Source organism: Pristiophorus japonicus, chromosome 7 (genome assembly GCF_044704955.1).
Source record: "Pristiophorus japonicus isolate sPriJap1 chromosome 7, sPriJap1.hap1, whole genome shotgun sequence".
Classification (NCBI taxonomy): Eukaryota; Metazoa; Chordata; class Chondrichthyes; family Pristiophoridae; genus Pristiophorus; species Pristiophorus japonicus.
Window position 1 is genome coordinate 167,306,767 of NC_091983.1, and position 22,823 is coordinate 167,329,589.

Consider the following 22,823-nt stretch of genomic DNA (forward strand, 5'->3'; position numbering starts at 1 on the left):
GGAAAAATGAGCACATGGATAAAATTGGTGCACTTCCTGGTGGCAATGCCAAGAGTAACATCAGCATTCTTTCAAGAGAAGGTTTCACTTTTGACCCATTCTCATGGGAGTAGGTGGCACGTGCCACAGAAAGAGACCAGTGAGGGAGGGATGAAAGTAAAATAAACCAACGTAGGTGCCCCATAGAAGGGTACCTTTACTTCAGGTAGCGTTAGTCAGCAGTCTAAATTTGACTTTCAGTACTTGCACGCCAAACTCCCTGGTGAAGTTCTCCACTCTGGGTATATGAGTTCCCTCAGGGGGATGACGCTACTATTAAGTTCAGAAAGTACTTGAACAGAAGGGTTTCTTTTCTTTCGATCATAGTTTTTGATCATCTTGAGAACCGGCATTCCTCTGATTTTAAATCTCCGAAACCGATCACTTTTTAAAGTAAGATGCAGCATCAGTTACTCTAAGTACCCTCAAAGCCTCCCTGGTGAAGTGCGACATCACCACTGACACCTGGGAGACCCTGGCCGAAGACCGCCCCAGGTGGAGAAAGTACATCCGGGAGGGTGTTGAGCTCTTCGAATCTCAACGCTGCGAGCGTGAAGAGGTCAGGTGCAGGCAGCGGAAGGAGCGTGTGGTAAATCCGTGCCACCGCCCTCTTTCTTCCCTCCCCCCCCCCCCCCCTTCCCCCGACTAATATCTGTCCCACATGTGACCGGGTCTGTGGCTCTTGTGTTGGACTGTTCAGCCAACAAAGAACTCCCTTTAGGAGTGGTAGCAAGTCTTGCTCGATTCCGAGGGACTGCCAATGATGATGAATATGGCATTAGTTTTGATTTTAACTAACCTGTGGGATTTGTACTTGTTTCTGTTCAGGTACAAGCCTATAGACCGTAGACTTATTATGCTGCCTTTGCGAGAAACATTTGAAGAGCTTTTCATTCAGACCTACTCTCGGAAGCAAAACACGACTTTTTTGGGCCATATCCAAACATGCTGCAAACAGAAGCGCTGGCAAGATTTACTCCGACTGATGCTACACGTCTACAAAACCGCCATCAATAAGGAACTGAAATCTAACGAAGAGAGTAAGACTTTTTAAAAATGCGTTTGTTGCATTTATGCATTAGATTTCTGTGGTGAGAAAGGTTGAGAAAGGGAATCGATTTTGAGAAGTACAGTTGTCCATTGCTGCTTCTAGCAAATGGCCATTTTAAAGCTGTGAAGTAATAATGGATGGAAAAACACACAATGCCTTCTCCCAAATGTCCTGTTCCATTGTAATCCACATTCTCTAATGCCATAATAATTTTTGTGTAACAATTGTACACTGGAAACTTGTCTCAATTGTCAGCAAAATTGACCCTAAAAACGTGGCTTATTTTGTCATGACAGATGCACGCATGATTTGTCATTGAAATTAAGTTCACTTTTTTTTTATGGAGTGCGAGGATTGTCGTACTGTACAAAGTTAGCTATACTGTGCATGTGTTTCAAAATGGCAGTGGCGAAACAACTTAACATCTGAATTTTTTTTTGTAACTACATATAGACCCAGATTTTGCTGGAATGTGCTGTTAGTTTGTGCACGTTTAGGTTCTAAATAATTTTGCCCACAAATTTGCTGGCAGTGCAAGCTGATAATGGTGCAGTGAGGGCAGAGGGGCATCTGGGACCTTGGTGAACAATGGGACCAACAGTCTATCTCCTTAATGAGGCTAAATGATTGAGAAATAAACAGGAAGGACTGAGGGGGAGGTGGGTGAATTCAATGTCAAATTGGGTATAGTGAGAAATGGAGAAGAGTTTGGATTGAGAAAAGAGGCAGAAAGGAAAAGTAAGAAACATTTGTTTAATTTGACATTTAAAAAAAAAAATCTCCAATAATTCACTACCTGAAGGAATGTGTCGCCACACTTTTTTAATTGTTCACTTCCTGGGCAAGGAAAATTGAAAAGTCATTAATGTTGTCAACATAGTACTTGCACTGTTGATTATTAGACATAACTTCCTGTGCCACAATTAATGTGCAAATGCAGTAACTTTATGAAAATCACGGGGAGGTGAAGAGCGAGATGCAGTTTTTGCAAAGCTGACTGTGGAGCAATGCAAACCAGCCAGCAACTTGTGGCGACCTGCAGTTCGTTGTGTATCTTTTGCTGGCTGATTGCACATTAATAACTGTGAATGTCACTCAGATACCGTTATTTCTTTCAGCATAATCTGGACCATAGTTTGACAGTAAAATTTGGAGTCTTGTATCTGAAACGTATTTTGTTTTTGTATAAAAGCTGATGTTCTAAGGGCAGCAAACGGTGGTTTTTTTTGATTACTGCATAATTCACATCTGAAGAAGCTGACTATCTGAATTATTTTCTGCAAATTTTTCTTCCATTTTTTTTTTAAACAATCGCACTTGTATTTTATTTTAGAAGCCTGGCTGAGAGAGAAATGGGAATTACTTGGTCTTCGTCTGAGTCAGGCTCAGCAACAAATGAAACTGACTGAATCGACACTGGTATTTGCCTTTGTGGAGGTAAGGTGCGAGAGTGATTGATGTCTCAGTTTGCCACCCAGCACTTGGAGTGATTCTAGAAGAGGGTCTTGCAATAGTGGCTTGTTGCAAAGTTCTTCATCAGTACTGTTAAGATTGTGGAAACTATATTGCTTGTTTTCAAAATATTGAAGCCAGATATATTATAGTAAATTCTGGCCCATTGTATTGTAATTATCATCCTTGACTTTTGATCAAAAATTCAGGGCTTCCTGATTGTAATTGTTTTTCTGTAATATTCCTGATTGTATATGTGACTAAGTATGGGAATGGCCCTCTCCCAAGTTATAATAATCAGCCTAATGTACAAGTCAGCAGAGTGCCAGTGAAAGCCACTGAGCAATCAATGGTGAAGTTACTGTCTAGATGCCGCGAGCACACAGTTTCTGTTTCTGCCCTGAGTGTAAAGCTGGCTCATTCTTCGGGAGCAATCTACTCTAATTACATTTCCCTGCTCTTTCTCCGTGCCCTTTTTTTAGTATTTCTTCTGTTTAAATTACATCTGAAGCATTATGGTTGGCCACAATAGGTACTTGTTAATATTCTAATGTACAACATTTTTCTAATTTGCCTTTGGCGTTAGTACATTCATTGGCCAACGGGAACAATCTTTTACTGTATTAAAATTTTACCCCCAGCCACTTTTAATTATACAGGTGCAGTGTAGAAAATCCAGAGTTCCAGAATGTTCCGGAATCTGGACTCCGGACTGATGGGTGGCAGGGTCGTCCAGAATCCGTAAAATGTTCCGGAATCTGGACCCTGCCAACCTCGGTGTCCTGCCACTGCCTGACCTCTGGCCTCGCCGCCGCTGCCCTGACCTCGGGGCCTCCTCGCCGGCCCGCCTGAACATCTCTGCGACAGGGCCGGCAGGCCCCAACAGCTCCCCCGCCCCACCCCACTTCCGACGTTCCTGGGCTTGTGTGTTTCCGGATTCATGATGTCAGAAAGACGATCGAAAATCCGGAACGGCCTCGATCCTGAGGGTTCTGGATTCTGGACACTGCACCTGTATGTGAGCCTGGCTGTGGTGGAGTGGCGGGGGGGACGACACAAGAAAAGTAGCACAGCTGAACATTATGCTGCTTTCATTGAACATCCACACACGCACTTTCCAACAACGATCGCCCAATAGTAATCAGGATTGGGAACCTCATTGATTTTTCTTATCCCTAAGCTAAAGGCCCTGAACCTAACTGTAGCACAATATTGCCACCCAACTGAAATTAGCCACTCTGTGCAGACCAGAGAAATGTTTCTGGCTCAGTCAATCTTTTGACAATATAATAAAAAAATTTTTTTTAGGGTACTTTAGCACAGGCTGTGAAGAAAGGGGAGTGGATCTTGTTGGATGAGATCAACTTGGCGTCAGCAGAGACGCTGGAATGCCTGAGTGGACTATTGGAAGGGAATACAAGCTCTCTCGTGCTGCTCGACCGAGGAGATACAGGTACAAGAAATTATTGCCTCATATCCAACATTATCTCTAAAGTAACATTTCTTTTGTTCTACAAAACTTGAGGCTTCCAGGTTGGTTTTCCACTTCTGTTGCTTTTCTTCCTTTCCGATGGGTGTCAAAACGCTACTGCTGCCACCAACACACCCAACAGGCATGCCAAGTAAAATGTGGTCACCTGGCAGCAGATTGATTCCTGGGATGGCAGGATTGACATATGAGGAGAGACTGGGCTTGTAGCCACTGGAGTTTAGAAGAATGAGAGGGGATCTCATAGAAACATATAAAATTCTGACGGGACTGGACAGGTTAGATGCAGGAAGAATGTTCCCAATGTTGGGGAAGTCCAGAACCAGGGGTCACAGCCTAAGAATAAGGGGTAGGCCATTTAGGACCGAGATGAGGAGAAACTTCTTCACTCAGAGAGTGGTTAACCTGTGGAATTCCCTACTGCAGAGAATTGTTGAGGCCAGTTTGTTAGATATATTCAAAAGGGAGTTGGATATGGCCCTTACGGCCAAAGCGATCAAGGGGTATGGAGAGAAAGCAGGAAAGGGGTACTGAGGTGAATGATCAGCCATGATCTTATTGAATGGCGGTGCAGGCACGAATGGCCTGCTCCTGCACCTAATTTCTATGTTAATCATTTGGGGAGAAATGGTAGTTTTTTTCCCCCTATACTTTATTTTCTCATGCCATATCTAGATAGGGAGGAGATCGCCTTCCAGATCTCTGCCTGGGCTACTTTAACTTGTGGAAGATGCGCAGCAAGGTGGTCGGTGGCTTGTTAAACTGTCTGATCCTCCTTTTTTACAGGAAGCACTTTGCATCTCCCTGAAACGTGTGTTTGAGATAGTGAACCGGATTGAGTGGAATTTTATAGGTTGGAACTCACATCTTGCCATTTATCCATGACTTGTTTCAGAAGTTTAGTATAGCATGTTTACAGCAGATAGTTGGCAGAAACCCTGGTGGTTCGAGATTTGGGAAATGGAGTAATTTGTGTTTGGGACAGCCACTTGATAATTATGCAAGCAAAATGCTCTCATTCTGCACGTAATTGTTCATTATTTTTGCAATGCACATTACTAACTTGGTTTATCCTGTCAGAGCCCATACACCGTGACCCAGAGTTTCGCTTGTTTGCCTGCATGAATCCAGCAACAGATGTGGGAAAGAAAAACTTGCCACCAGGCATAAGGAACCGGTAACTAAAACTCCTTCTGTCTCTCTTCCCCTCGGCACCTCTCAAAGAAGGGCCTACAAATTTTAGTTCTACAAAGTGGTTTGCAATTTATTTCAGTTGCGTAGCAGCAAATTGCAATTTGAGTAGTACACACTTAACAGACACTCGTTGAGAGAGCATAATAACATGCATGGTAAAATATACAAGAGGCACTCTGAAACCATGGACGCTCACAAATTGCAACCTAAAGGCAGTCTTCAGTCCACCAAGTCCTTTTACAAGTTAAGACACTGGGCACAGCCTGTTGCAAAGCTGCTGTATTTGGCACGTTCCCTGATTTGGGATCATTGCCGCTTGCTTCCTTTGTGCCACCAAATTCTCATGAGGTCATTGTATACCAGTCGGGGCGAGGCACCAGGGGGTTTTGTGAAAGAAACAGCTTTGTGGAATGAGGAGCCGTTTAGCCAGCATATCTTGGGATTGTATGCTTGCATGGTGGTTTCTCTCCAGCAAATTGGAAGCATTCTTTGGTCATCATCAATTGGTGCCATGGGATCTTTCATGCTCACCTTAGAATGGCAAATGACACCTCAGTGTATTGCCCCACTAAAAGAAGGCACCTTTTGTAATGCAGCACTCCTTCACCACTGCACTGAAGTGTCAGCTTAGAATATATGCTCCAATGGCGCTTGAACATAACATAAGAAATAGGAACAGGAGTCGGCCATACGGCCCCTCGAGCCTGCTCCGCCATTCAATAAGATCATGGCTGATCTGATCATGGACTCAGTTCCACTTCCCCGCCCACTCCCCATAACCCCTTTATCCCCTTATCGATTTAAGAAACCGTCTATTTCAATCTTAAATTTATTCAGTATCCCAGCTTCCACTGCTCTCTGAGGCACTGAATTCCACAGATTCACAACCTCAGAAGAAATTTCTCCTCATCTTTGTTTTAAACGGGCAGCTCCTTATTCTAAGATTATGCCCTCTCGTTCTAGTCTCCCCCATCAGTGGAAACATCCTCTCTGCATCCACCTTGTCAAACCCCCTCATAATTTTATACATTTCTATAAGATCACCTCTCATTCTTCTGAACTCCAATGAGTAGAGACCCAACCTACTCGACCTTTCCTTATAAGTCAACCCCCTCATCTCCGGAATCAACCTAGTGAACCTTCTCTGAACTGCCTCCAAAGCAAGTATACAACCTCTCCATATATTCTAATGAGCTTTTGTGTGCAAACCAGTGCTACCAGCCAAGTCAAGCTGACACTTAGACAACTGTTCCTTTTTGTATTTAGATCTAGTGCTGCTTGTTCCTTTAACCAAATAGTCTCTCACTTTCTTTCTCCTTGCCTGATTCTGAAGTCTGCATTTGAGTCATATTTAACTAGGCCTTGTCCACAAAGCTTTGGGTTTATAAAATAAATCTAAATTAATTAGCCTTATTTGATCCATTCATTTAAAATATGTTAATCATGTTCCCTTTCAGTCTATTTGTTTTCACATCCAATAAGAATACATGCCTGCCAACCTAGAAAGCTAGCCAAAACTGAACAGTATCTAAAAACAGTGTAACTGTTTGTACTGTACTTATTTTGACAGACATGTGTTCTGTCAAAATAAATACAGTACAAACTCACTATTCACTTTATACCCAATAAACCTGTTAACAATCCGTACACAATGCCTGCCCCATCTATGGTGGAGTGGGGGTTGGGGGCGGTGGAGGCGAGGGGGAAGGATGTACTTGGACTGGGGTAAGGCACTTTGGTTCGCCCTTGTTGTCTTCTGGGGAGCTCTGTCCTCTGTCGCTTCAGGAAGTCAAAGTGCATCGAGTTACAATTTTCAGTCAGTGAGACCTTGGGAAGGGTGATTCCAGTTATACATTCCTGTGAAACTTCAGGGTGTGGCTTATCCTCCAAGGGGACCAATCATAGACAAAATGGGTGGAGTATGATGGCCATTTTTGCAGTACAAATAAGCGCATCTATCAAAAAAACCTGGCTCCTTAGAAATGGCCCTCCATCGACGAGTAGTAACATGGGCTTTGCACATTCTTTCTCGTATTTATTTTTTTCTCCAATACACGAAAGCCTGGAGGAGGAAATCCAAATGTTGATGGCACTGGAAAATTTTCAACTTCTAAATATAAAAATGATAGGTTCTGAATAATATTGAGCTTAACGTATTTAGGGGGCTAAATTGGGTCGTACAATTTGAATTAAGTGAAGATTTTGCACCCGGCGAGATGGGCTGCTAAATCTTGCTAAATTGGGCACTTAGAAAGAGAAAAGGTTGCGGGATGGCATTGGAGGCAGAAATGACCTCCGCGGGGGCGGTAGTGGGGTGCGACACAGATGCATCACAACGATTACGTCATCGCCGTGTGCACCTCCGCCTGGGGCAAAAAGTACGGGCCGCAGTGCCGACACATTTTCGCCCGCAGATGCCAATTCTCGGGGGGAGGGGTGCGCTCTGGCCGCTGAGCCCGGGTGATAAAAAATTACTGTCCTGTTATAACAGGCCTTTCCCAAAGGGGCAATTTCGCCTGCTTAATCTCCAAGAAACAAAGTGACACTTGGATTTCAAACAGAACAACCAGAAGTTAGAGTCACGGTCCCAGTTCCACCCCAGTGTATCCACCCCACTCCTCTATTTGTGCAACTAATTTTTAAAAAATGATCTAATAGTTCGCTCATTTCTTTGGGTGGAGGTTCAAAGGCACCTGCTTCACATGTTCTGTAAGCGTACATGCTTCACTGAATTCTGCAGGTTAGAGTTCTGAATGGAAATAACTCGATCTGAAATTTGTCCGCAGGTCATTTGTGATGACTGGTATGAACAATTTGTCTGCCATTTACCAATTCTCTGATTAATAATAATAATTTTAAAGATTTATCTTGACTTAACAATGTTTAATACTTGCCTTAAATTTATTTGGACATATCTTGTCTGTAGGCTGCGCTCATGTTGTCAGTTTCACTGTCAACCCTCATTTTAGTTATCCTCAACTGATTGAGTAAAAATTGAAGTTGTCTTTGTGCTGATATTTTTACTGGTTTCTATTGGCAGGTTTACAGAACTGTACGTGGAGGAACTAGAAGTTGAAGGAGATCTCCGAATCCTCATCTCCGATTATCTAAAGGGATTAAATGTCAGCAAGAAAACAATTCAAGGGATCATTGAGTAAGAATAACTTGGTGATTCTGGCATCTAGATTTTGAAATCTCTGAAAGAAAGACGGTGGTTGCAATAAATGTTATCAATGGAGATAATTTTAAACACTTCCTATTGATAAAATTAGTTTTGTGGGGGGAGGAGATAGTTTGACTACATTCCATGGGTCAGATTTTATTGCAGCTGTCACTTCATGTCGGGTGCAATAAATTGCGGTGTTAAAGTCACACTCTACATTCACCACTGAACTTTGGTTCATTTGCCATAGCTTTTTAATTCCCTGCTTGGCCCTTGGGTTTGAATGTGTAATGACTTTCGATGCTTTTATTCAAAACTTGTAACAAAACTATACAACCTTTTAATTTTTCAGGAAGCTACATGGAGGTTTATTTTATTCACTTTGTGTGTTGTCATCTTTTGAGATCTTGATATGATCACTATCAACTTCATTATATTCAGTTATCCGAATCAAGTGGCCAAAGTTATGCCTTGTTCTTCCTTTCTGGTCTCCTGCACTTCCCACCACCTTGGTCATCTTTTCACAGCTGAGATGCATTCCATCTTCTGCTGTACAATACTCGCCATTTTCATTACAATCTTCTCCCGATTCTGCTGCTGCACTGGCTACTCTCCTCATTTTACTGTTGATGAACTCGTTTCTCCACATTTCTACTAAGCCATCCTGACTCGATTGTGTTCCTAAAGCATCTGCCTCCGCTGCTTCAAGGTTCAGCTCTTGGCACTGTTGAGTCCTGTGGCAAACTGGACCATGGGCCTGTTGCTACAGTGCAATGTTGTGATTGTTAAACAAATGCTGAGGCTCAGCTATCCATGGTGAGGGGACCTCGTTGACTGCTTGCTTGATGTCTTGCTGTGCTGTTCATGCTGGCCAGCATTTTATAAGCCAGCACCAATAACAACATTAGTAATCAAGTGGTCAAAGAGGTACACGGTCAAAAAAGGGATTCTAGAGACAATGCATGGTCAACCAGTACACCCACATGGGTGTTAATCCCGAGCCTGGATTTATAAAACAGGACACCCCCACCCACCCCAGACAACCGGATAGGTCTGTCATTACTATATGGAGAATTGACTGGATTCTAGCCTTTAACATGCTTTTCTTCACATTCTTTTACATGGCTCTCTTCCTCTAGAGCAGCTGTCAGTTTGTTAAAATGCTTCCAACTGGAGCACTGAGCGAATTCATCTTTTATTCTTGCATTTCCCTTGGTGTAAAATGACTTGCCCATTTGAAGGCTGAATGCTCCAAGGGTGGAGATTGTTCTGGTTTAGTCAATTTATTCCCTTTCACTGCATATTGTCTCTCAGATCATGTTATTATAAATATTTGGAGTCCAACAGCATATTGCAGGGACCCATCAGGGATAGTAGTTCTTTATTGTGCATCTGTATTCGCATCTTCCTCTGAAAACGTGTCATTTTTTGTTAGGTTTTACTTGTCTGTGCGTAAGGAGGCAGATGTCAAGTTAATGGATGGTACAGGCCACAGGCCCCACTACAGCCTTCGGACTCTCTGTCGCGCTCTTAGGTTTGCAGCATTGAACTCGTGCAACAGCATTCAACGCTCATTATATGAGGTAAATGATGAATCTCAACATTGTCCGACTTAGTTACAATAAATGTTACTACACATAATTAAGAATGTTTTATTACACCCATCATGTAGGTAACCATTATGATGTATATACTGCACCTGTAGTGTTTTATTTGGCTCCCAAAATGTGCACTTCTTATTAAGAGGTGCTTTTTGCCCTCATAGAAACACTGTTTATAATTAGCAGAGGAGCTTGAACCATACTGCAAATGTATTGCAGTTCCTACATTTAAAGGTTTAAAAGCTGGAATTAAGTGTAGGGGAGAGTACAATAAATCCTATGCAATTTGCTCTTGTTTATTTACTCTCCTCACTCCCATTCCCACTTTATATTTGTTTAAAATTCCTAATTAACTACAGACCAGGAACTTGAGTTGCATATCTAAAATAATTTTCAAATTTTACAGGGTTTCTGTATGAGTTTCCTCACTCAACTGGATCGCATATCTCACCCGATCGTTGAGAAATTGATCTGTCGTCATATTGTTGGCACCAATGCCAAGGCTGTTCTCCAGCAGGTATCTCGCTCTCATTTTGCCGGTGAATGTTCTGCGTTCTGAAGTACTAATGATCATATATTTCTAAACCAATCTGGGATGAGGGCTTATTTTATAGTAATTAGTTGTAGAAATAGCATCATGTAATGAAAATGAACTGTTTCCAAAAATGATATAAAATGAGCAGTCTGGAATCTAATCAATTTAATAACTTGAAGTGATTAAGGCAGAACTTAAAATAAGCTTAATTTGATCTCCAGCTAATATTTTTAATGAATTCTTGATGTGTGTGTCGCCGGCGTTATTACCCATCCCTAGTTGCCCTGAGAAGGCAGTTTAGCAATGTGATGTAACTGAGAGGCTTGCTTGGCTACTTCGGAGGACAGTTATGTCAACCACGTTGGTGTGGGACTGGAGCCACATAAGCGCTAAGTACCGTATCCCTGCACTCGAGTGGAAGCTTCAGGATATCACATTACAATCTACGTTTTGAGTAGTGACTGGATAAGCACTATCCCAGCCATCTTGGTGAAGAAATGAGCAATGTACTGTTGCAGTATTTCAGATTTTTAGTGTGCAGTTGCATTTGGGTAAAATGGTGAAATCAACTCCCCGTTTCTGAATAAGGAGAAATACTGGATTTGAAAACTGGTAAACGGTAACTCCATTTTTTCTTTAATATTTCAGCCCATCCCAGAACCAAAAGGAGGACGGTCAGTACAGATTGAAGGCTACTGGATTGCAACAGGAGATAAGGACCCTGCAATTGACAAGTTCTATATTCTCACGCCCTCTGTCAAACTTAACCTAAGGGATCTAGTCAGAGTAGTTGCCGCAGGGTAGGAATCTGTAATTTTCAGTCTACTAAATGAATTGAGGATCTTCGGTTTGAATAAGTTGACGCACGCACGCGCCCACACACACACTTTTGGGGACAGAGGGGATATGTACTTGGCAACCTAGAATAGTAATCCTGAGCCAATGGAGCAGTCAGATGGGATCCTGGCTTAACACTTTGAAAGTGCAGCCCTACCTCCGTACCCAAGAGTATGTGTTCAAGTCCTGGAGTGAGGCTTGAACCCACAACCTTCTGATTCATTGGTGTGTGTCTTACCAACTGAGCCAATTTGACACACCAAGTCCAAGTGTTAAAATAATGCCTATTTCCTGCTGAGTATGAAAAACAGGTGGTTTTAATATTCCTTTTTAACAGATAAATCATTCATATATATTTTTTAAATGCTACAGAACAGGTTTCTAGTTCCTATTGGCATCCCAAATTTTGTGGCTTTCTCGCTCCTCCATTACCCATTCTTCGACATGATACTTACCACCTAACCTTGAAACACTAACAGATATTCAATATTTTACCATTTTCTTTGGAAAATGAGCATGCTGGGTACTTTGTATGTTCAACCAACTGTAGTTCATACTGATTTGTCATTTTTATTTTATTTTTGTTAATTGCTGAAGAATAGTCAAATGTCACTACTTCACCAATGTTTTTATTTACAATACAACCTCTGACGTTTCACTTAAAGGATTCATCCAGTGCTTATTCAAGGAGAGACGTCGGTTGGTAAAACCAGTCTGATCAGCTGGTTGGCATCTGCGACTGGAAACTATTGCGTACGGATCAATAATCACGAACACACAGACATTCAGGAATATATTGGCTGCTATGCGTCCGATGAAACAGGAAAACTGGTATTTAAGGAAGGTTTGTACAATTGTTTTTTCTTTTGAGATAAAAATAATATAACGTAGTTCACAATCTTTCCATAGCTGAGCTTGACTAATACTTGCTGAATTTGTGGTGTGGGTCTACTTGCACAATACTGATGTTTGCAGTCTGGATACTTTCACTGCACAGACACAACTTGGTTAATTATTGTGACCAATTAACCCCCCGCTTCCTTTTGAAGGGTGCATCTGATTCCGTGGACTCTGGCAGCCAAGAGGCTGTATGACAACAAGTGGTATAGAATAGCTGCTCAATTGGATAGCAATCAGGAATGGGAGTCTTTACTTTGTCTTTATCTTTGCCCCTCCCTGGCTTCCCTTCCTAGTACCTAACCAACCTGGAACCGTTCCGTTCTGTATGGCTTGAAAATTAATTTATTGTTGGAGGTTAGAATGTTGGGTTTAGCTCAAATCAGGTGAGGTTTTCAGTTACAGATTAAATAGACACCCATTTAATAATTACAAAAATGTCTTTCATTAGCTTTTTACTGTCTCTAATTTGTTTCTCCCCCTTTCTCTGTCCTTTTTCTCTCCAGTGCTCCTCTCGTGCTTTCTACTTCAGTGTGCTGCAGTTTTTAATGTTGAACTTGACAGCCCAGTATGACTCCCAGACAGTACATGGTTATGCTACTACCTGGTCCAATGCTCCAGCAATTGATAGTTTTCAATGAGATTAAATCGTTTTGAACTGACCAGTAGCTTTTGTTCAGGCTTCAAAAAAGCTGACTTGTGATTCATCTGATGCACTGTAATATTAGCCCTAGAAACATAGAAACTTACAGCGCAGAAGGAGGCCATTTCAGCCCATCGTGTCCGCGCCGGCCGCCAAGGAGCCACATGGCCCTTGGTCAGCCGCCCTAAAGGTTACATATAAACCTATGAACAATGACGGAAAGGCAAAGAGCACCCAGCCCAACCAGTCTGCCTCACCACAACTGCGACACCCCTTATACTAAAACATTCTACGCTCCACCCCAACCGGAGCCATGTGATCCCCTGGGAGAGGCAAAAACCAGATTAAAAACCCAAGCCAATTTAGGGAGAAAAAATCTGGGAAAATTCAGCTCTGACGCATCCAGGCGATCGAAACTAGTCCAGGAGATCATCCTCACCGTATTTTATTCCTTGCAGTGCTTGCCATTTACTTCTGCTCCGTCGAACAAAAAGTCATCCAGTCTAATCCTAATTACCAGCTCTAGGTCCGTAACCCTGCAGGTTGCTGCACTTTAAGTGCCCATCCAACCATCTCAAGTGGTGAGGGTTTCTGCATCCACCACTCTTCCAGGCATTGGGAGTGATTTTTGTGTCTCCATCGCTCCATATTTCAGCGGAGAATGGGGCAGCAGTGAGACCAAAATTGCCACAAATGACTTGCTGGCATTTTCTCACCTGAGGACTGCCTGCTGCTATTTTTGAGCAGCCTTTAAAATAGGCTTTCTGCCGGAACAAGAGCGAGCCACGTTACTATGACGTCCTGTGACTTGGATCGGATCTCAGTGGCATTTTTGAACTAAAACCTGTGGTACCTGTACTGCACAATCCTTACCCACTGGTTCCAAAGCCTATATTCTACCATTCTATGTACGGTGTTGTACGTGTCTCATTACAGTATCATCTGGAACATTGACCCAGATTTTGCGGTGGGTAATGACGGCAAACTACCAGTGTTCACGTTCATTACAGCTCTTAAACTGACTGCAACTTCAGGGTTTAGCGAATGTGCAACTAAACATGAAATTCTGAAGTTGTGGTCAGTCATTGACTGCTCCAACACTGGCTGCACTGTGGAACTCCCCCCGCCCTCCCTCCCTCCGCCCCCTCACCTCAGCTCTCCACCCTCCCCGGCCATAACCGGCAATCAATGTAATCCGTGAAACTGAGGAAAACTTGGGCTGTTAAATACCCAATTAAATGTTAAACCTTGTTAGAATAGGTATAACAGGGGTTTTAACAGCATATTGACTGGTAAACAAATTTTCTAGCCTTGAAAAACTAAATTTATATTTAGAGTGTCGAATTTCTCCATTATGATTTAAAAATTACAAATTAAAAAAAAATGTGTTCATGATATTTCCGCTTCCATCTTATCCCCATGTGAGAGTCCCGATCTTTATTTTTTGCTCTCATCGTTTTAAATGAACAACAACTTGTATTTATATAGTGCCTTTTAACATAGTGAAACATCCCTCGGCACTTCACGGGAGTGTTATGCGACAAAACAATTTGACACCGAGCCGCATAAGTAGAAGTTAGTGCACGTGACTCAAAGTTTGGTTGAAGAGGTAGGTTTTAAGGAGCGTCTTGAAGGAGGAAAAAGAGGTAGAGAAGTGGAGAGGTTTAGGCAGGGAGTTCCAGAATAAAGTCCGGATAAAAGCAGCTTCTCATTTCCTGGTTTCTTGTCTTGAGAATTCTGCAATGTGATTGGCTGCTTAGACAGCTTGTTGATGTCACAGCAGCGTCACACTAGACATACCCATTACAAGACCCTGAAATTAATTGAAGGTCGAAAAAGGCAAACTTCTCGCCACAGAGATCTCTGTGGGCAGTTTTTTTCGGGGCCATGTTTTATAATAAATGGCTTTTGTTGGAATAAATATCAGTAGTTAAAACTGAAATTTCCTATTTGTGACCAAAGTGCCTTTATTTTTCATTATTATATAGGTGTGCTTATTAATGCCATGCGAAAGGGCCACTGGATTATCCTGGATGAATTGAATTTAGCCCCCACTGATGTTTTGGAAGCGCTTAATCGACTGCTTGATGACAATCGCGAGCTCTTCATAACGGAGACCCAGGAGGTCGTAAAAGCACACCCAAGATTCATGCTTTTTGCAACCCAGAACCCTCCTGGACTATATGGAGGCAGAAAGGTCTGTGTTTATCTGATTTGGTTTTCTTATTTGCAGGGTGGGAGAGGTGGGCCATGGGTTGGGAGTGTCCCAGATGGACAATGTGAATGCTTGTTTTAATTGGAGCTTTGTACATACTTCTGAATTGTTCCTGAATTTTTTGCTTTATTTGAAAAGCAGAATCCGTTGCATTCCTCCAGCTGTGCAAAGCAGGATGTCATTGACTCTGACATCGTATCATGATTCTTTTATTTGTTCTATTTTTTTTTTATATAACTCATGTCTACAGATTTGTTCATGACTCCAAAAATGTCAGCTATGCATTATGATGTGAGTTAAGGAAGTGTTGGGTAATATAGGGTTGTATCCTCCACCAGTCCTGTAGTCGTTGGGTCTGCATTTGGCTCCAGGCTGATAGACTAGTGTAGGATTTATTTTATTTATATATTTTTTTAATTACCTTTTCTAACTCTGACTTTAAATCCTATTTCCAGGTGTTGTCGAGAGCTTTCAGGAACCGTTTTGTGGAGCTGCATTTTGATGAGCTTCCAAGTGGTGAATTAGAAATTATCCTTCACAAGAGATGCTGTTTGCCTCCATCGTATTGTAAAAGGCTGGTTAAAGTTATGCTGGATCTTCAGGTATTTCAGGAAGCAATGTTTCTTTTTAATCTGTTGCTTTTTGAAAGGGTTTTCTGTAATTAAAGAATAATCCCCTGTAATAAAAAATGTTCCACAATTATTTTTAAAGTCTTAATGGCCTCCTAAAGCAGGAAGTAAATGATGCAGCTTTCAGCCTGAATCAAGCTGAAGGCTGCGAGAAGTTTATTGTTCATGGTATTTTAACACCTGTTTCTTAAAACAGTCATATCGTAGAGGATCGAGTGTTTTTGCTGGAAAACATGGCTTCATTACCCTGAGAGAACTATTTCGATGGGCTGAACGCTACAGGTTGGCTGATCAAACTGTGCAAACTTACGACTGGATTAGGCATATCGCCACTGATGGTGAGATTCTTTGCGAGTTCCTTTTTTATTTTTATTTCACTTTTTTTCCCTCTTGAGGTCATTCAGTGCTACGTAGCTTCCTTGTCCAAGGAATAGTCTTGAAAAGTATCTGTATGCTTACAGTAATAGGGATGAATGACCCAAGGTGATTTGACCTTCATTTTCTTTCCTTTGGAGAAACATCTGACCTTTACTTGTCTTCCCATGATGATGTGACTGAGGTGGGGAATACAGTTAGGGAAAATCACAGATGTGGATGCTTCCTACCGCTCTGTTAAAGCTCCAACTTACCTTGCCATCCTCCGTGTGATGGTGTTTGTCTTTGCTCCTTTTTTCCCCAGGGAACGGTAACATAGTGGTTATGTTACTTGACGAGTAATTCAAAGGCCTGAACTAATGATTCAGAGACGTGAGCAGCAACAGAATTGTATTCCACTACAATCTGTAACCTCGTGGCCTGGCCTATCCCTTAGCCTACCATTACCATGAAGCCAGGGGACCAAATATCACCAGCCTGTTTTGCAAAATGTTGCTGCTTGGAGTTTGCCTGAAGTACAATTACCATTACAGATCAGTGGTAATTGTTTCAAGTTGCTGAAGTTGGATGGAGAATAATATTGCAACAACTTGTATTTTACATCAGAAGCTCCATCCTGCTCACCCAGGGCATGAGCTGGTGTCGACAGCGACATCAACTCCCTGTGCGCGCACAAAACTCTAAGCGAGGCAAAGTATCAGTATTTTGTTTTGAAAGAGGAAAAATTGTTTTGCATGTGTAAACAAAGCTATGTTGATATAAAGGGGGTGAAATTGCCCTGCGACCTAATTGGGGGCGGTAGCCCGCTTGGGGCGGGATTTCTTGTGCCCGGCGCAGAAGTCCCGCCCCAGGGCTGAAATGGGCTCGCTGCCCCTCAAAGGAAGTAGAGTGCAATCTCGCACGCTCCACTTCCGTTAGGTTCCAGCAGTGCTAACTGGGTGAGTTGTGCAGCACTACGTAGATGCTCCGCATAGCTCTGACGTGTTTCAATGCCCCTCCCCTTCGCTTAAAGGCCTGCAGCCCGACACCCAAAACTGAGTGCTGGGCTGCACGATGGCGGCCCGGACCAGAAAGAAAAACAGGTAGGCTGCCAACCAGAGAGTCGGCAAATAAGCGAAGTTCGCGGGGCGCTGGCGACCTCCCCTTTAACTTGCACTCCGCGAGCGGCAGCCTTTCTCCTACGGGGCACAGAGGTTGGCGCGTGGCACTGAGGGGTCGCTGCGCATACCAATGTCCTCGGCAGTCGCGCGACGGCCCCGGGGTACTACCTGTGGGGCGTGGTGCTGGTATGCCAGCGCCGCCACAAACTCACGGGCACTTTCCCGGGGTGAAGGTGTCTTGTGCCCCATTAGCACCCCCCCCCCCCCCGGAGGTGCTAACGGGCCTCTCAAAATGGGGCAATTTCGCCCCCAAAGTGTTTTTGTAGTGTCAACCATGCTGTTTTTTTAAGCTCTGCTTGATTGAAGCAATCATGATTGCGTGGTTGCATTAAATAATGGATGATGTTGCACTGTTCTTAATTTTAAATTGTTCTGGCAGCTTTTATGCTCTTGGCCGGCCGTGTGAGAAAAGAAGAAGAAGTAGCTGTCATTCGCCGTATCCTTGAAAAAGAATTTAAAAAGAGACTAGTTCCGGAAGTTATATTCTCAAAAGAAAATCTTGAGAAAAAATTGAGTAAGTATTGACAGAAAATACTTGAGTGATCGCCTTAAATGATGTACACTAAATTGCGCTGGTTCAGACTGATTGCTTATTTTTAAAAACCTATTGGTATTTGACCGTTAGCTGGACTGGCAGCTTCGTGTGTCGGCTCACCAGTGCTCCACAGCCCTGGCAGTAGGCCCTTCACCTATAGTTTCTCACCTGAGCTTCTGATCTTGCCATCATTTTGTGTAGTTGAAGACATTTTCTGAATCACTTTTCCATCCATAACTTAGTGGGTATTCATTCCTATATTAGTAAATTGTGCTTTAACGTAGTTACTGCTTGACATGATTGAGCAAAGCAACAACTTTTAAACTCTCATACAAAAGATTTAAAAACAGAAAATGCTGGAAATACTCAGCAGGTCAGGCAGCATCTGTGGAGAGAGAAACCGAGTTAATCTGAAACAATAACTCTCTTTCTCTCTCCACAGATGCTGCCTGACCTGTTGAGTATTTCCAGCATTTTCTGTTTTTATTTTAACTTTTGAACACTAACTTATTACCTTATTTCACTTTGTGTCCCACTGTGCAGGTCAGTGGTCAAGTCTGCAGTCAGCCATGTCTGATGACTTTCGCCATGTTGTGTGGACATATGGGATGCGGAAGTTGGCAATTCTGGTGGGACAAGCTTTGCAATTTGGAGAAGCTGTGCTCCTTGTTGGAGAAACTGGGTAATTATCAGCAATTTGAATTAAATTCTCAGATCTCCACAAGTCTGTGGAAGTATTTCTGCCATCGTGAGTCTAAGGTGAAGTAATGAAACCCCAGAGGAATTTAACATCAAGTATTCTGAATTTCAAGCAACACTCGTATAAAAACAAAGTGAAATAAAATTACATTGGTTGGGGTAATTGGAGCAGAATGTAAATGTATGTATCGAGTGATTCATTTTGCAATTCAGGCATAGCACCATCATACAGCTCAGCTCTGGTTTTGTACTGATTCAGCTTGCCAATGCATTTATCACTGCTGGCAGTTTGTAATGCTATATATGCTTTAAGTAAAATTATACTTTACTGCAGCATTTTTCCCCTGGTTAGATTAATTATTGGCCAATTCATCATGCCCACCTTTTACTGTAACCAGACATTGACCGTTCAGTATTAAAATGCATTACAGTGAGTAGCTATCAGGATTTAATTCCTCGCCATTTAATACATAGCCAACTTGAAAGCATAGCCACGTTACTTGGTTGTTTCACTCATTTACAAAGTCGCAAAAGTAACCTTTCATCTCTGAAATCCCAGTGAATTCTAGCTACACCTTCCCTATTACTTTCATATCTTTGCTATAATGGACTGCTCAAAACTGCATACAGTATTCCAGGTGTTTGTGCATTCCATGCCTTTAGATACAAAACCAACGATTTGGATAGGCGTATTTCTTTTAATGGACTTCTCTATTCGCACTGCCACTTCTGAATTGTATGCAAGTTCTTTCTACCCCATTTAAAATCTTATTATGTAATGTGTACTTCCTCTTCGTCTTGCTTCCGAAATGTATTCTTTCACGATTTTCTACATTGAGCTGCATCTGCCACTGATCTGCTCATCCTCTTGGCCTATCCATGTCCTCCTGCAATCTTTCACAATCCTGGTCACCATTTGCCATGCCCTTCAATTGTGGTGTCTTCAGCAAAGTTTTCCCTCCATTGCCAAGTCCAGATCAATTGTGTATATTGTAAGTAAGAGTGGCCCCAACACAGACTGAGTGAAACGCCACTCGCCTCGACTTTCCAGTCAGAAATTTCCTCTTTACCATTTCCTTGAGCCTATTTTATGTGATACTTTATTAAATGCATTTTGAAAATCCATATAGCCTACATCCCATTTTTAAAAAAAAAAGAATTCCATAAGTTTCAATGAAGAATTTAAAAAAAAAAACAAGATTAAAGAATCATGTGTAGACTAAATTGTCTCAATGCTCTGCTTTCTTGTCACCCTATGTCATCAATTTGAGGAATTTGTGCTAGATGTCTTTTCCGATTCAGCATTCCAGGTCACTTTTGTAAACCAACCTCATTCCCAATGCTCTTGAGTGTACATGTTCCTCCCAATATCCAGGTAAAACAAAGGCATGATCCGGGATCATAACTGAGCGCTGTTGCTCTACACCAGCTCCTTGATAGTCGCATGCTGCTACATGACTTCATGTTTTTGTGGGTGGCAGAATGAATAAGCACTCTTACTGAAACGCGACACTGGCTTAAATTAACACATGGTTTTACTTGTACTGTTCATTTGTCTAACACATGCATCATTTTCACCATGAAATATATTTTCCCTGTAGTTCTTGTTATAAAGTAACAGACCAAACTTGCCTTTTCTGTAAATAGATTCTCTGACCACGTGTTTATTTGCTATAACCTCAGAATAGCCAGATTGTTGCTGGTCAGGTTGGCAAGGGGCTTTAAACTAGCCAGCCTCACCGTGGTAACTGCAAATTACAAACATGGTCACTGCATTTACTTCTGTTTCTCTCAAACTCCCACATTGAAGTCTGAGATGAAGTCTGCTCACTAAGCTGTCAATCACTAAAGCAAATCAAGGACTAGCTGTCTTTAAAGAGCTCCTAGCTGTCAATTGAAGTAGCTACTCCTGGATTGAGGGCCGAGCCTTGAGTGCACCCTGGGAGCCTCCAGGAGTGTGCTTGACTGCGCTCCCGTGCTGTGGAAATTGACTAGTGACACTTTGAGGAGTAAGGTGTGGTACTTCGGCGTGACAATGGGGCCACCTGTAACAGTGGAATTATAAATAACCCATTGACACCCAAATCCTGTCCCGTGCCCCCAAATCCCCAAACACATCAAATTTAAAATCCTCACTTAGATACTCTTCTACTGCCTTGCCCACCCTACATCTGAATCCGTTTCCAGCCTCGTGTTTCCTGTGCCAACCAGTCCTCTCTCTGGCATTCCCTCTCCTGCTTCTCTATTGTTGGTGGGGGCTTCAGCCACCTATAGAACTTCCTGTCTGCTTTTAAAAGCCTTCTCAAAACATATTTCTTCCAACAAGTTTTCAATCGCCTCGCCTAACTCTTCAAGGACTGTGTTGCTTTCGACTTCTGTAATGTAATTTGAGGTATTCTTCTACAGCAAAGGCACTACACAACTGCTTTTTAATACTGCACAAAGTGAGGTCTGACCAGTGTGTAATAAAACCTTGCATTCTGTTCGCTTTTTAGGTTCTTCTCCACATTGTTTCAACACTAGGCCATAAATTTACTTCAAACAACTCCGCTCCCCACCCCTGACATTGCGCATTCTACAAGTATTTTTTCTCCTCATTTTGCATTTAACTTGTTATTCAGTATCGTGCTCTAACCTGGATTTGCATGTTTTAGTTTTATTAATTTTCTATGGTATGGAACTTTGTTGAAGTTTTTTTTCTAAAAATCCAAATAAACTGTATTCATAGGGAGTTCATTCATGACCTCCTTCAAAATCTATATTGGTGGTTATGCTGTTGCTAAATCGGTTGCAATTATTTTGCCCTCTATTGATAGGATAACCAAATTTGGGATGTGTTTTTTCCTGGTAGGTGTGGCAAGACTACAATCTGCCAGATGTTTGCTGCCTTGTTCAATCAGAAGCTGCACACAGTAAACTGTCACCTGCACCTGGAGACATCAGACGTCCTTGGAGGTCTAAGGCCTGTCAGACATGGTTCCAGTGAAAGTGTAAGTCTACTGTTGGAACTGGGAGTTAAAACCAGTAATCCACTTGTCTCCTTGTCTAGGAATCTGTTGATGGATTTTAAGTGGGCATGTGGGTGTCAGAAATTGTTGCAGTGATGTTGAACCTGTAGGCGCATTTTAAATACTTGCAACATGAGAATTTGTGTTGTATTTCATGTGACAACTTATACTCTCTGCTATTGAGCACTTGTATTATATAAAATGTTCTCCAATTTAATTTTTTTTCAATTACATTGCCTAAAAAAAATCTGCAGCACATTCCAACCGGAAAAACATTGAGCCACAGCCACCATTCCACTGGATGGTCCAAAAAGTAAAATGAATCATATGACCAGAAAATTATCCATAATGTTAGCTTTGACAGTTTTTTCCCCCATTTTTTTTTACACACATGCTACGATGCACTGCATCTGGGCCTCAACATTGTGGAACTTGGGTACATCCTCTTTCTCTTTCTTCCCCCCCCCCCCCCCCCCCCCCCACAACACTTGACCGTGTCCAGCTGGTGGCACAAATCCCCCAATGAGACTGCAAATCTCAGGAGCCCAAGGATGACTCCAGTATGTGTACCAGACTGACTCTCAAAATTTGACAGCCTCTGGTGCTTGGGCAAGTTTGCCAAATGAATCCTGATAACATTACAATTTCCAGATGTCACGATATCTGAGGCCCACTAGCTCCTGAAGTTTAGACGTTCGTCCCCTCCCACAAATGCTACCAACACATTCGCAAATTGGCTGCCGGAATTCCCGACCTGAATTATCTTTTGAACCACATGGTTGAGGCAAATAATTGCAAGCAGAGCTGTATAGAGAGTAAACCAGAAGAATTACACTTGTATCGCAAATCAAGTTGTGTGACAGCTTTGGAGTGGAGAGCGCACGTTAGGAAATGAGCTCGTATTAAGAGAAGCAAGACTTTGAGGAAGAGGGTGTAAGATTGAAGGGAGAAAAACTCGTATTCTGATTATGAATTGAGGCTTGGCCATCTTCTGCAGCGAGAACAGATAATCTGCATTATATTTGTGAATAGTGCCATGAGATGCATAGATATATGCATAAATATTGATGTTTGGTCATGGGGGTGCTCTGTGACGACCCATTTTGTAATGTTGGCACAGTAACAAAATAGATTTTAAATTCTGCCCAGTATAGCCCAAGAGATGGGATACTACAAGAATAACTTGTTTTTAATATAGAACCCCCCCCCCCCTCCCCCCAAGCCATGGGGCTTCACAGAAGTGAAATCAGACAAAAATGACAGAGGCAAGACAGCAAGGAGAGTCTTAAAGTAGCAGAGGG

General features: G+C 42.3%; 2 protein-coding genes across 3 annotated transcripts in view; one reads left to right on the forward strand and one right to left on the reverse strand.

Moving 5' to 3' along the window:
- The window catches only part of rps12 (ribosomal protein S12), a 383,736-nt gene that overhangs the window by 359,349 nt on the left and 1,564 nt on the right, over window positions 1-22,823 (reverse strand). The window lies entirely within an intron of this gene.
- Window positions 1-22,823, forward strand: part of mdn1 (midasin AAA ATPase 1) — a 215,109-nt gene that overhangs the window by 54,609 nt on the left and 137,677 nt on the right. For both annotated transcript variants that reach the window (XM_070885519.1, XM_070885520.1), the window contains exons 16-30: window positions 868-1,079; window positions 2,424-2,527; window positions 3,851-3,995; window positions 5,112-5,208; window positions 8,266-8,379; window positions 9,824-9,971; window positions 10,396-10,506; window positions 11,173-11,324; window positions 12,027-12,205; window positions 14,890-15,098; window positions 15,572-15,718; window positions 15,942-16,083; window positions 17,660-17,794; window positions 18,359-18,497; window positions 21,366-21,504. In XM_070885519.1, the coding sequence (XP_070741620.1) occupies window positions 868-1,079; window positions 2,424-2,527; window positions 3,851-3,995; window positions 5,112-5,208; window positions 8,266-8,379; window positions 9,824-9,971; window positions 10,396-10,506; window positions 11,173-11,324; window positions 12,027-12,205; window positions 14,890-15,098; window positions 15,572-15,718; window positions 15,942-16,083; window positions 17,660-17,794; window positions 18,359-18,497; window positions 21,366-21,504 (2,173 nt within the window). The remainder of the gene's footprint in view (window positions 1-867; window positions 1,080-2,423; window positions 2,528-3,850; window positions 3,996-5,111; window positions 5,209-8,265; window positions 8,380-9,823; window positions 9,972-10,395; window positions 10,507-11,172; window positions 11,325-12,026; window positions 12,206-14,889; window positions 15,099-15,571; window positions 15,719-15,941; window positions 16,084-17,659; window positions 17,795-18,358; window positions 18,498-21,365; window positions 21,505-22,823) is intronic.